General features: G+C 40.9%; 1 protein-coding gene across 4 annotated transcripts in view; it reads left to right on the forward strand.

Annotated features, from left to right (window-relative positions):
* Positions 1-13,918, forward strand: part of RNF19A (ring finger protein 19A, RBR E3 ubiquitin protein ligase) — a 55,541-nt gene extending 41,623 nt beyond the window's left edge. For all 4 annotated transcript variants that reach the window (XM_027452522.3, XM_027452524.3, XM_027452523.3 and 1 more), the window contains exons 5-11: positions 1,862-2,006; positions 2,633-2,795; positions 6,277-6,391; positions 8,760-8,921; positions 9,859-10,072; positions 11,081-11,224; positions 11,623-13,918. In XM_027452522.3, coding sequence (XP_027308323.3) covers positions 1,862-2,006; positions 2,633-2,795; positions 6,277-6,391; positions 8,760-8,921; positions 9,859-10,072; positions 11,081-11,224; positions 11,623-12,313 — 1,634 coding nt within the window. In that variant the 3' untranslated portion in view covers positions 12,314-13,918. The remainder of the gene's footprint in view (positions 1-1,861; positions 2,007-2,632; positions 2,796-6,276; positions 6,392-8,759; positions 8,922-9,858; positions 10,073-11,080; positions 11,225-11,622) is intronic.
* Positions 13,919-14,138: the final 220 nt, after the last annotated feature.

Below are 14,138 nucleotides of genomic sequence, written 5' to 3' on the forward strand. Positions count from 1 at the left end.
ATAAAATATGCCATTTTAGGTTTGGATTCAAATTTTTGATGTTAATATTTGAAGTGCTCTGTGACCAGAGCACCAGACTTTGACCTTAGAGGCATGTCAGCATTTTAAATTCTTTGTAGCTGAAAAATGGGAGCTCTAAGGAGCTTGCTGCAAAGCATTCTCTGCGTCTGACAGGCTGACTCCATGAGCTCCATCCCTTGCACTCTGGCAACATGCATTTTCTATGCTGTAGGTGAAATTCCACAAGGCTACTACTAATAAATGCTGTTAAAATAAAACCCCACAACGCTATGTTTCTGCTTCCAGAAGAGACTGTTAGGCTGAGGCCAGCTCTGCTGTTTGACATCTATGTTTTTGTTTTTTTTCCGTGTGAGAAGGCTACTCCCTGTTCACAGGGAGTTACCTAGTTTCTGTTTTTCAATAAAACGCTCATTTTTCTTGGCTATCAGAAACAAAGCAATTCCAGCTTCTGAAAATTTTGATTTTTTCATAACTTAGAGGAAAAAAAGGGGGGTGGGGGAGAGATAAGCTCTTTAGAGCAGTATGTTGCAGAGTGAGAGTCCAGTTTGCTGCGGATGAGATTTGGCCTCATGTTTTCACCACACTCTGATCTATTTGGCAGCTTTTTTCTGGCTGACCAAACAAAGTACATGTTTTGGGGAAAGAGCTTCTTGCAACTTGAACATAGTTAGAGCTGTCATTCTCCAATCCAGCCTTAGCCTTGGGAGTCTTTAATTTCTTGTTTGTGCTGGCTTGTTTTAAACAAGGCGCACCGTTTTGCCTTAAATTGGCATCTTGCTCTATTTTAAAATTCATTTGAACACTAAACTTGAAATAAATTAGTATGCCATCTCCTTTCCTTTCCCTTTCAGTCCCTGCTAGCTTGAACACCGGTAGCTGTGCCACATCCAAGCTCAGTTTAGTTGTGTCTCTTCCCATCTGGGAATAGCTAGTGCATCCTTCCAGCTGCTCACTGTCCAGCTGCACTGGAGTTAGTAGAGTTGATTTCTGCCAGTTCCTCACCTCTTTGGATGTTCCTTACACCAGGTATAAGCTGCATCCCTCTATTCCTTTTATCCCCACCAGTAGCACAAAGGTAGGAGACCGGAACTTCTGCACGAGGAGCTGCAAGTTAACTTCAGCTGCTGCGTATAAATAGCTTGGCTCAGAGTGCTCATGCTAACCAGTGATGTAAAGGAACGAAGATCACAACTGTGATGGTGTCAGCACACAAGTATTTCACTGTTGCGCAATGCCCCCTTGTTTGCTAGTGATAGAGCTAGCTGCTTGACTACAATTTTTAAATATTTGTCTTAGGAACAAGGAGAGCCTCTGGAATTTTCTTATTTCTACAACAGTTTTTTTTTTCCCCCTAGGCAATAAGTATTTCTCTTCGGTGAAGAGAAATCAAGAAGAGAGTGGTGATGCCAAAGAAATGTAGAAGGGGAGACAGTATTCAAGCAAAATATTCATAACAGCATGAAATGTCAAAAAAAAAAAAAAAAGATTATATTTAGAGAGAGTGTGCTGTCAGTCCTGTATTAACATACAAATTTAATGTCCAACTCCAATATATATTGCATTAAGCTTAGAAAATCCTTGAACAGTGTGGATTAACTATTCAGTTACTTGAATGTGTTCTAATACACCTTGTTTTGATCAGTATCACTTCGTCCATGGGTTTACAAAAAGCTATCAGAGAAGTAATTGCTTTACGAATTGTGATTTTGCAAACTTAACAATAAACTTTTTCCATTTTTCAGATGATGGTTCAGTCAACTTTCCCAAATATCTGTCTGTATTTTGATTTAATCTGTGTGCTTAAAGAACTGATGCAATCTTAATATTCGTTTTTAAACAGCTGATGACATAAAGCCATGCCCACGCTGTGCTGCTTATATAATAAAAATGAATGATGGAAGCTGCAATCATATGACTTGTGCTGTCTGTGGCTGTGAGTTCTGCTGGCTATGTATGAAAGAGATCTCAGATTTACACTATTTAAGGTACATCCAAGAAAAAAAGATCTGTATGGTTGGTAACTTATTTTTTAAAGTATGTAGAAGTCGATGATTGCTATTAGTCTGACTTTCTTCCTGTTGGAGTAGAGAATCAAAGTTGAAGCATCTATGTCTGAGAATTAAGTTGGTTTTCAATGCAAGTACTTAAATTAGTACATTGTTGTTTTAGTATAAAATATTTTTCATGCATGCAACGTGTACTTTGTACAACAAATGAAGTGTTTTAGATGGACATAACCACTGTTTTTACTGACATCTTAATACTGCTGAACCGTGTTTACATAAAGTAACACAAGAACTCTGGTTATATTGTGTTACCTGTGAACCACAGATTAGCACGTGGTAGTATGCAATGTGCTTCTCTACATTTCAAAATGTTCTCTAAAGCCACTGCTAGAAATCTGAAGAAATAGCTAATAATTTGGTGTCTGTAAGTTTAACCTAAGAACAATAATTTTGGAACTTAAACTTAATAATTTTATAATAAAATAATTTTATAATAAAATAATAAACTTAATAATTTTGTAACTTAAACTTTTGTAAAGTTTAGTACTGCGTAGTTATGTCAGTTTACTTGCAATTTCTTTACGGTTTTCCTACTTTTCTCTTAGCCCCTCAGGTTGCACATTTTGGGGAAAGAAACCATGGAGCCGTAAGAAGAAAATACTGTGGCAACTCGGGACGCTTGTTGGAGCTCCTGTAGGAATTGCATTAATAGCTGGCATTGCTATTCCTGCTATGATTATTGGAATTCCCGTGTATGTGGGACGGAAGGTAAAATGCTATGTTCAGCTGGTTGTCCTCACCACTCACTAGCCTTTTTTTTTTTTTTTTTTTTTGGGGGGGGGGGTAGAGGGGGGAAGAAAAAGGACAAATTATTTAAGAAAAGGTTGATGTCAGTTGCACAGGAGAAGGTGTTTTTAGGGATGTAGTTAGTCTTAAAAACAGGTAGAACAAACTGCTGAAAAAGGATGTGTGCTTTGCCATGGGAGTTCTTGTATGCTTTTCAGTATTGCCATCTTTAATCTCTAGTTTCCATTGCGATCATTAGAACTATACAATATTTAGAGAGAAGGAAGGCAAAACTAGAAAAAAGTCTGTCAGCAGTCATTTACCTTGTCTTCCGTGTGCCTTAGCAGAGTTTCCAGGAGGATCTGCTCCATGATCTGGCCAGGCACAGAAGTGAGACTGACTGGCCTGGAGTTCCTCAGGTTTTCTTTTTCCCCTTTTTAAAAATGGGGACAACACTTAGGTGTTGTCCACTCAGAGTACAGCAGTGACGCTGAGCTTTACTTCTGCTCAGTTAAACGAAAGGGTGACTCTCTTCATACAAATACCTGTTGACTCTTTCTCAGCAGGGTGCTATTCTGAGTTCCTGTATTCCAAAACCTGCACCCTTTTTCACAGTACTGGTACTTCAAGCAATTGCTCTCCTCCTAAGGGACATGTACCTACTCCCATTGTGCTGCATGCAACTGTTCCAGGGCATTTTTTCAATTTCTCAAGACCAGTCTGAGTTCTGGCAGTCTTGTAGCCCTGATAGGTTGGTATTGTCCTGAAAGAGGACAATAGAAATTCTTCCCTCCTTCCATCTTCCACGCTAATGAAAATGGTGAAAATATTCTTGGATTCACAGCACATCTCTTGTTAGGAAGAACAGGAGAAAGAGTTTCAATTTGGGGAGTTAAAAACAAAAACCCCACAGCCTAATGACAAATCTGACGTTTTTCTGTCAGCTTTACATGAAGTTAATAGTTCTTTTCTTTAGACTTTTTTTTTTCAGTCTGGCCCATTATAAAAAACATCATATAAAAAAGCTTCAAAATTTTCAAGTCTGTGTGTGGCATCTGCTTCACCCTGTCCTCAAGGCCAGTCATCCTCTTGCTGAGGAAAACAAAACTGATTTGTTTTCTACTAGACATACCAACATGGCCTTTTTATTTTCTGTTTTTGCTTTGGTGTCTATAAGTTGGCTGGTTTTCAGGAAACCGAAGTTCAGTTCATTGGTCTTCAACCCCCTGGGTACTTGTTTTGCACCTTTTTAAAGATTATCACTGCAGTTTAACATTTTGTTTTCCTTTTCTTTTCCTCAAACGTTTCTGAATAATAAATTTCTAAAACTATTCTTAGTGACTTTGACATTGGGCCTGATAAGATATTTTTCAGATCAGCTCATGCAAGTATGCTCTAATGTGCTGTTTTCCTACAGATCTTACTCCTTGTCACCAATCACCTGTCTCACAGGTAATCTTCAGTGACATCTGAAGGGAAAAAAAAAAAGGCCTCCAATTTAGTCTGCTAGCTCTTCGTTTTTGTTAAATAGCAAAGGGATCTATTTTGGTCGTCTTCTTACTAGCAGTGTACTTTGAGAATAATTTCTTGCTAGCTTTGGCCCTTGCTCTTTTATTTCCTCTTTTTTAACCTTTCTGACTTTGTCTTGACACCCTCATGCTGTTCCTTTGTACTTGTTGAAAGTAATCTGACCTACTTTCCTTTTTTTTTTTTTTAATGCTGCTGTTCCTTCAGTAAAGGAGGCTACTTTGTTCCTTTGCAACATTTTCTTCTGCACTGGGAGAGTTCGTGCTTGTGTTTCTTTAGTTTCCTTAAGGAAGCACTCCTTATTCTCACTTGTTTTCATAGATAAATATCTGGTAATGTACCAGTTTTCTGCTGTGATAGAAATCCATTCTTTGGCCCGGTGTTCTTATTTAGGTATTCCTTCTTTCCTGAGAATTCAGAATTCTGTTATTGTCATTATCAACGCTCTGTCTTCGTGTTTTTAATCAGTTTCCCCTCTGTAACCATCCCTTCCGTTCCTTTTTGTTGCTTTGTGTTTAAGGAATCCAGAACCCATTGGTGTTTTTTTCATATTTCTTTTGTTTTGGGTAGTTAAAGTTGCCCATACCAATAAAATTCAGTGCCTGAGCTGATCCTGCTGAACTTCTCACAGAGACCCATAAAACCTGATCTTCTAATTCCTACACACTCATACTGTGAGAGCATTCATGTTCAATTTTTCCTTTTAATCTGTACCTGCAGGCTTTCCAGGTTTGTTCCACACTTGAGTGCCCCCCTCATTCATTCCATGCTGTTCTCTCAGAGCAAGCACACACTTTCTTATTGTATAGAAATTCAGTGTCTTCTCTTTTTCCTTGCCTGCCTTCCCTGAACAAATTCTTACTTTATTCCAGAATGAGAACTACCCTACCAAACCTCAAATGGAAATTACAGAGAGCACGTGTAATAAAACTTCCAGTTCAACTTACGTTGTTGTTCTTCTTGCAGTAGCATATCAGTACAAAAACACTGTGATTATCCTCTTCTTCTTCTTCTGTGTTCTTCCTTAGATGTACTGAGGATTAACATAGCCCTCAGGACAGCCATTAAGATAGTGACCTGTTGTTCATTTGTAATTAATTACCTCTTAACCAAGAGTGCTGACAAATGAAGCACATATGGCTAAAAAGCCATGTTTCTATAGGGCTGAATAAAATAAAAAAAGTAGGAAATCTCTGTGAAAGTGATCTTTGAAGGCCTTTCAGATTTGTGTGGTTGCAGATACATTTGCTGCAGGTAAATTTGAGATGGTCACACTTCAGAAGGGAAGACTTGAACCATCAGGAAGGGTTTTGGTTAGCAGATCCTCCAGTAAATAACAGCAGTGCTAAGACTCAGCTCTGCTAAATATTCCCTACCTCGACAGGTCATCGTGAGAAGGTGCCAGAGCAATGGAGTCCTTGCTGCTCTTCCCTCCAGGTTATGTTTGGTGAAGGCTGCCTTACTACAAGATTTTTGTGATGTTCTTTCAAGCTGTGTTCCCACAGATCTGATCTGTGAGAATTTCACTCTGTGTTGGTCAAGGGAAAGGTGACAGGGAATAAGAAGGGTCAGTTGGCTCAGGGGCGGCAGTTCTTTGATCCAGAAAACTGTTGACTTTTCCCAACCATGTAAGGTAGAGTAATGATTCAACAAATAAACAAAAAAAGCTGTTCAGTGTTTTAGCTCTCTTAGCTTGAGGCTGAAAGTAAATGTTTAGTTGCTGGATTGGAGGACTTTTAAGACAGCTGCGTAAAATTAAGACAAGTATGAATTTTCTTGTTCTTTGAGATAGGCTAAGAAATAAATCACAACATAGAACATGGTCTGTATGGAAGAGAGTGGGATACAGGTTCCAAACCATGCCAGTTCTGTTGTTGCAACAATGTATTATTCGTTATTATAATACTCTAAAAACCCTTTCTTTTCTTCTCTCAAGATTCACAATCGATACGAAGGCAAAGACATTTCCAAGCACAAGCGAAATTTAGCCATAGCAGGTGGTGTAACCCTATCTGTCATCGTTTCTCCAGTTGTAGCTGCAGTAACTGTAGGTAAGCAAATATTACTGCTTTGTATATTGGTAGCACCTTGCAACCAGAGTTGTATAAACACTTGTGAATAAAACCCAGATAAGCCTGATAGCTTTCTTTTGCAGGTGAAGAAACCAAGGTAGAAAATCCATGAAGTGTCTGAGGTTATACATATGTATTCATAAAACTGACATATTTAAAGCTTTTTCTTAAATGATTGACCAAAAAAACACCTGTTGTGGAGTCTGTTCATATTTGAATAATTTCATGTCAAGCTTTTCTCAACACAGAAGAAAAATAGCCTGTTACATTTAACGTCACAGTGGTTGATAAACCTCTTGCTGTGCAATGAGAGTCGATTTGAATTTTACCATGTTTTTTTCATAAGGATGTGGAGGATGGCATTTGAGGAAGATCTGACTCTATATTGTGACATTCATCTTCTCACCACGTAGCTCCAAGATCACTGTACACAAACCCTGGTTTTGGGACCACGGTCTGATTCATTGTGCCCTTGTGTATGCAGTGTTCCCCCTTGTGCTAGAAATAATGCTTAGAGAAATGAGTGGCCTTGGGAAGAAAGGCTGACTTCTAGCACGTGGTGGTCTAAATTGGCCGTGAAGATGGGGTTTTAAATCACTTGTTCAATGGGTAACCACCGTGCAAATGCAGATGTGCCAGCCAACATAGTGTCTGTGGTGACTTTCAGCGTTGCATTGAATTTTCATGTAGCTGTGGCATCAGATTCCTGCTAAACAGGCAGTGGGGCGCAGTGTCTCAGATATTTGTATAGGTCTGCTTTGCCTCACAATTTCAAGCTTATTCCTTACTCTTCAGTAGAGATAAAACTTGGCTTTTTAGGGAAAGAAGTTGGTTTTATTTTGTGGAGCTTTTTAGGATTGTAGAATCATGGAATGGCTCAGGTTGGAAGGGACCTTAAAGATCATCTAGTTCCACCCCCCTGCCTCTCTGGGCAGAGATGCCACCTGGATTGCTCAGAGCCTCGTCTAATCTGGTATTGAGCACCTCCAGGGATGGGGCATCCACAGCTTCTCTGGGCAGCCTGTGCCTGGGCCTCACCACCCTCTGAGCGAAGAATTCCCTTCTAACCTCTAATCTAAATTTCTCCTCTTTTGGTTTAAAACCATTCCCCCTTGTCCTGTCATTATCTGTCCACGCAAAAAGTTGTTTTCCATTTTTTTTTTTTTTTTTTTTTTTTAAAATAAGTCCTCGTAAGTACTGAAAAGCTGCAGTGAGATCTCCCTGGAGCCTTTTCTTCTCCGGGCTGAACATCCCCAGCTCTGTCAGCCTTTCTTTATAGGAGAGGTGCTCTGGCTCCTTGATCATCTTTGTGACCTTCCTCTGGACCCGCTCTAACAGCCCCACATCCTTCTTGTGCTGGGGGCTCCACACCTGGACACAGCACTCCAGGTGGGGCCTCACAAGGGCAGAGCAGAGGGGGACAATCACCTCCCTCGACCTGCTGGCCACTCCTCTGTTGATGCAGCCCAGGGTGCAGTCGGCCTTCTGGGCAGCAAGCACACACTGCTGGCTCTTGTTGAGCCTTTCATCCACCAGAACCCCCAGGTCCTTCTCCACAGGGCTGCTCTCAGTGATTTGGTTCTTCTCCCAGCCTGTCCTCATGTCTGGGATTGCCCCAACCCAGGTGCAGCACCTTGCACTTTGACTTGTTGAACCTCGTGAGGCTCACATGGGCCCACTTACCTAGCTAGTCCAGGTAAGCCCCCACCAGGGACTTCACCTGACAGCCAGGACTTTCCAAATACGATGGAGAGAGGCCTGGCAACTCCATCAGCCAGTTCCCTCAGGACCCTGGGATGCATGGCATCAGGCCCCATAGACTTATTCTTGTTTATTTTCATCAGGGTGATCTCAAACCTGCTCTTTTTATTTTACTCTTGCCCCACTGCCGTTACCACATGGCCTCCAGAAGGAAAATTTGTATAATTCTTAAATGGAATTAGTGTGATTCAGAAAATTATAAAAGATCCTATGCTAATAATGATGTTAAGTCCTATTAAATCAATCGCCAAGCCCTGTCTGACTCCAGTGAATGCAAAATCCAATAGAACTTGCATGAACTTTAAACATGAAATATTTTAATTTTGTTTATAAAAGATGTTCCAGACGTACTGGAAGTATTAGTTATGCTTCTCTACCTACTGATACTGAGAGAGGACTCTTCTGGCTGCTGAAAGTACTTTGCTGTCATTTCAGCCTAGTGATTTATCAGCGCCTCTTAATTTTGCCCCCTCCTGGTTTCTTTCAGGTGTGAATTACTTAAGTAATTGTGGACTATGAGATCACTGGTATGAGAGAGTGCAAAACATAAGCTGTGTTTAATAAAGGATGGTATTTTCCTCTGCAGGTATTGGTGTTCCTATTATGCTGGCGTACGTGTACGGAGTCGTTCCCATTTCCCTCTGCCGGAGTGGAGGCTGTGGCGTTTCGGCAGGCAACGGGAAAGGTGTCAGGATAGAATTTGACGATGAAAATGATATAAACGTTGGTGGGACAAATGCAGCTGTAGGTAAGAAAAAGGTTTCATTTTCTGTAAATTGAGGCTTTGTGACTTGTATTCGATGGCCTCAGATACCCAGAATGCAGAGGGTAGCTGCTCTGTGTTCATGTTCTGCTGTGCTGTAATGCAGCACCTGCTCACTTGGACACAGAGCAAGGCAATCACAGTCTTCTTGTTTTTTTGTCCTGCTTCTGACACAGCACTAGGTGTAAGGTAAGAGTAGGAAATTTTAATTTTCTAGAATCCAGTCTTGCACTTCCATTAGTATGACTGAAAGGTAACTGAGCATCCCACTTCTATTTTACTTCCTTTCTAATAGTCAGCAAGATCACAGAAGTATAGAAATGGAGGACAGCGTATTCACAGCTTAATGTTATGTTAAAAATTATTAAATGATCTTTTTTTAAAAACAAGCAGAAACATATTTTCTTTTTTTTTTAAAGTCAGTTGTCAGAATCCAAATTCAAAGTAGTGATGCATTAAAGCTTTGCTTGACCATTTTAACCAAAGCCAGACTTATGTAATGTCCATTCTATGGGTAAAAGCTTTAAGATAAAATCAAAGCTTCTTTTTTCAGAATACTGCTTTGTGCAAGCTTGCTGAGTTTCATCTTTTTGTCCATAAATAGAGAACTAAATGCTTGTAGCTGCTGTTCTGGTGCTTTTTTTTTTAAATTGTTTAGCAATACCCTTTGACATTGCGTCTCCCTGTGTTGCTTGACTCCATATTTCGTATCCTATGGTTAACTTTTCAGTGTCTTTACTATGTCATACCAGGCATAACCACGATAGCAACCCCAAGAAAGGTCCAGTTTTCTTTAACAAAGTTACTTTAGTTTATAAATCCTTGTTCTCAGCATAACTCCAGGGGCAGTTTCCATGGTCATGCTCTAGAAACGAGTAAGTTGTGCTTCCATGACTAACGAGCCTTCCTCCTTTCTGTCTAGACACCACTTCAGTAGCAGAGGCGCGCCACAACCCCAGTATAGGTGAAGGGAGCGTCGGGGGACTGACCGGCAGCTTGAGTGCAAGCGGTAGCCACATGGACAGAATAGGAGCCATCCGAGACAACCTCAGCGAAACTGCTAGCACCATGGCCCTGGCTGGAGCCAGTATAACAGGGAGCCTCTCAGGAAGTGCAATGGTTAACTGCTTTAACAGGTAAGGGACATCCTTCCTGACACAGAGGATCCAGCTCTTAATGTAAGCAGAGGATGTTGTATTACCAGGTTTCTTGATATTTTTTTCAATGTATGTGGTTCCTGCTAAAAGGCACTGTTTCTGAGATAGAATTTGTCTCTGACAAGCTTATTGGTATCCAAAAGATCCTGCTAGATCACGGTCTTCAAAGAGTCTGCATTTTTTTCCTGCTTCCCATGAGGGCAGCCCCTGCCCAGGAGGCACCTCACACTTAGCTCTCCTCTTAGAGGCCACGGTTGTGTTGTCTCAGTGCATCTCATGGCAAAGTCAGGACTTCTGGCGTGTTCACTAAATCATCAAATACCAAATTGTCCCTTTGGAGCACCTCAGCCTTGCCCAGGTGACAGCTTTTTTGTCATCTAGGTGTTCGGTGCCTTCTGTTAATTGGGGTCTTACTATACGTTTTGGCTGTCCTGTATGCTGAGGAGACAGGGAGTGTCTGGAAAGAATACTCCTTTTTAGGGATCAGGGTGGAATTAGCTCCTTAAGAAAATGAGTAGCACCTGGTTTAAGTAACTCAGAAGTGCAGGCTACATAGAAAAAGGACATTGTTGCAATAAACAAAATGCAATATAAAGCAGAGTGGAGAACAGAGTTCTCTGACAGTTACTTCATCAGTAATAATTTGCAGCTGTGAAAACACGGGAACTGTCTTGAACTTGCGTACCCTTCTGATCATTTCTGATTGTTTTCTCCATTTTTTTAAGAGGACCATATGTTATCTGCAAAAAAATTGTAGATTAGTCTGAAAGTTGTTATTGTAAACCTCAGGGAGGAAAGCATCCAGAAACTGTTTTTACAATGCAACGTTTTGCTCTGCTGGGAATTTCATCTATTTTGGGGTTTTAACTAATAAACTGTGCTTACTACTGAATGGGGGAGAAATTTTACAAGGTGACAGTAATTTTCAACTAGGGTGCTTTAACTGTAGTAGCAGTATACATAACTCTTATTTTCTTTCTCTCCAAGACTGGAAGTACAAGCAGATGTGCAGAAAGAACGATACAGTCTGAGTGGAGAATCTGGCACAGTGAGCTTGGGAACAGTTAGTGATAATGCCAGTACCAAAGCGATGGCAGGATCCATTCTGAACTCCTATATCCCTTTGGACAGGTAAGAGAAATGTGCTGAAAACAGAAGATGGATAAATCTTGCTTATTAAAGCATATTCTAAGCATGCCTCATCTGATCTACTTAAAACTTTGAAACTACATTTTTTTTTGTTAGAAATTGAATTATGTATGATCGCTTGTATTTGCCAAGGTTATTTCCAAAGAGGAACACACAATTAGTGCAGCTCAGGAAAGCATTTGATCTTTCAGACTGTGTGCTCCTGTTTGGGCTGTTTGTTTGGTCGAACACTTTTCCTAAAATCAGTCCCATCGCTGTAACTTTCTTCTGCTCTCTGTATTTTGGAAAGCAGCATTTTGGAAAGCAGCGGGAGTTTGTTTGGCTGCTTTGGCTGGCTCGTCTTAGATGACCAGATATACTGACAGGTTTTCTTGTTCTAGGGAAGGCAACAGTATGGAAGTACAAGTGGATATTGAATCAAAGCCAGCCAAATTCAGACACAACAGTGGAAGCAGCAGTGTTGACGACGGCAGTGCTGCGGGTCGTAGTAACGCTGGCTGTTCCTCGGCCTGCGTGCCAGAGAGTAAATCGAGTGCCACCAAGTGGTCCAAAGAAACAACAGCAGGAAAAAAATGTAAAGGTAAGCTGCGAAAGAAAAGCAGCATGAAGATAAACGAGACAAGGGAGGACATGGATGCCCAGCTGTTGGAACAACAAAGCACAAACTCCAGTGAATTTGACTCTCCCTCTCTTAGCGATAGTATTCCATCTGTAGCAGATTCCCACTCGAGTCACTTTTCTGAGTTCAGTTGCTCAGATATGGAGAGTATGAAAACTTCCTGTAGCCACGGTTCCAGCGACTATCACACGCGCTTTACCACGGTCAGTGTTCTCCCAGAGGTGGAAAACGACCGCTTGGAAAACTCCCCCCAGGCGAGTGGGATCCCTGCGCCCGTCCCCGCAGCCCCGAGCACTGACGTTCCCCAGTTGAGTTACATCGCCGAGGAAGGCGTGAACAACGCTTCTGCCACGGATGGAGATCCGGGTGCTGGGGAAGCGCTGAAAGAAACCAACAACAACCATTCGCAACATGCTGCGGAGTTGAGCACTGCTATTCAGACTGAAATTTAAGCCAAAAAGTGCTGCAAAAACGTATTTACCACTAACGAACCCTGCCTGAAAGCTGGTTGAATTACAATGCGATGACTTGCGTTAAGTTTCAGGTGACCAGCAGAAGCAAGGTTTTGATACAACTGTATTTTATATATACCTGTCTAATAAAGAAGAGTACTTCATATGGATCCTAGACCTGTGTGAAGGGGCACGAAGGCTTTAACAAGTGCATTACAGCAGTACAAATACATCCATGTTTTTTTTTTGTTTTTGCCACGACTTTGCTTGAAAGCATATGCTTGGTGTACTTAGGTAAAAAAAAAAAAAAAAAAAATTAAAAAATTGGGTAATCGTTAATGTTAAATGCTAAAATGAATACTATGTCCTGCACTGTTCACTTGAAAAATATGGGGTTTGGGATAAATGGGTGTTAGCTGAGCATTAGTGACTTAAAACCATTCTAGTGTGAACTCTAAGGGAAGCAAAAGTTTTGCAGAGACCTGTCCAAACACCTTTCAGCAGTGAATATTCATGAGCATCATTTTGTTTCATAACTGGACACACTATTTAGAATGCACGTAGAACGACTCGCGTGTCTTCAGGTGGATGTAGCCTGTGTCAGAAGCGTTTGCGTGTACACTTTGAGCAAGGTTACGGCATTTTATATGGTTTTGAAACAGAAGAAATTGGTAATTAATGCGTGGCAGAATGGAGACATCACCCATGAAGAGCAGTGGGGTCACTTGTTTATTCATGCAACCAACCATGCGGCAGATAAGGCTACTATATATCGTGTAAAACCTGTAGAGTAACAGTCCATTGATTTATAAGCATTGTAGAAAAGCAGATGCAGTCACCTTTCATGAGGGGGGAAAATTGGTGCCCCATCAATTCTCGGTGCCTTCGGAAAAGACTGGGTTTGAAGTGCCTGGTCGCTTGAGGATTTTACTGTAATGTTTTCCAGAATGTCCTCTTTGGCCACCTTCAATCACAAAAGAAAATCCTAGTGAATTAAAATGACTGTGGTAGATAAATGTATAATAATGATAAAGCATTAGCCTACCAAAGACTCACTCAGGCTTTCGTGAATGACGTTCACGTGACATCTCCTTGCAAGGCGTGCGTTCCTGCAGTCCCCGAATCAGAGTGCAGTGCAATGACTGCCCACGTGCAAAGATGGGTTCCAAATATGCTGGCTTTTTTGTTTGTTTGTTTCTTTCGCATACGGAAGATGTACAGCTGAACACAAGCTGAAGTTGGCCAAAGCGCCTGCACTGTTAATGTTTATTTTTTTTTTGTTTTGTTTTGTTTTTTGCTATGTAAATCACTAAAAATGGGAAAAGAAATTGTGAATATCAGAATAACAGTTAACGATGTTCTGTCTTGTGTTTCATGTATTGCCATTATGGTGCTACTGGAAGTTTGGTTGGATAAAAAGAAAATGCCATGAGCTGCAGTCCTCTTCCATGACTTACCCTCACCAGTTTCATGAATATGCTTATAACACTAGTGCCAGTTATGTTATTTGATAATGCTTGTTACAGTATTTGTATATTTGCAATTCAGTTTTGCTCAATAATATGCGTGTAAACTGCATATCTGAAATAAATGTCTAAATACTGACTTCTGGTGGTCCTTAGTTTAGCGTGCTGATGGCCTTGTCCAAATGTCTGTGTTCCCAGAGGGCACTTCTGCCTGTGAGGTGCTGACTGCTGTCGTCTTTTCCCTTCAGTTTTCGTTTTGTTTGGCGTGCTTTGGAGGTTGTGCTGTTGATACTTGGAGATACAAGATCTGAAGATGGTTGTGTTTTTGTGCAAGACTTTTTGTGCAAGCAGGCGATCAG

This window comes from Anas platyrhynchos, chromosome 2, assembly GCF_047663525.1.
Source record: "Anas platyrhynchos isolate ZD024472 breed Pekin duck chromosome 2, IASCAAS_PekinDuck_T2T, whole genome shotgun sequence".
Classification (NCBI taxonomy): Eukaryota; Metazoa; Chordata; class Aves; order Anseriformes; family Anatidae; genus Anas; species Anas platyrhynchos.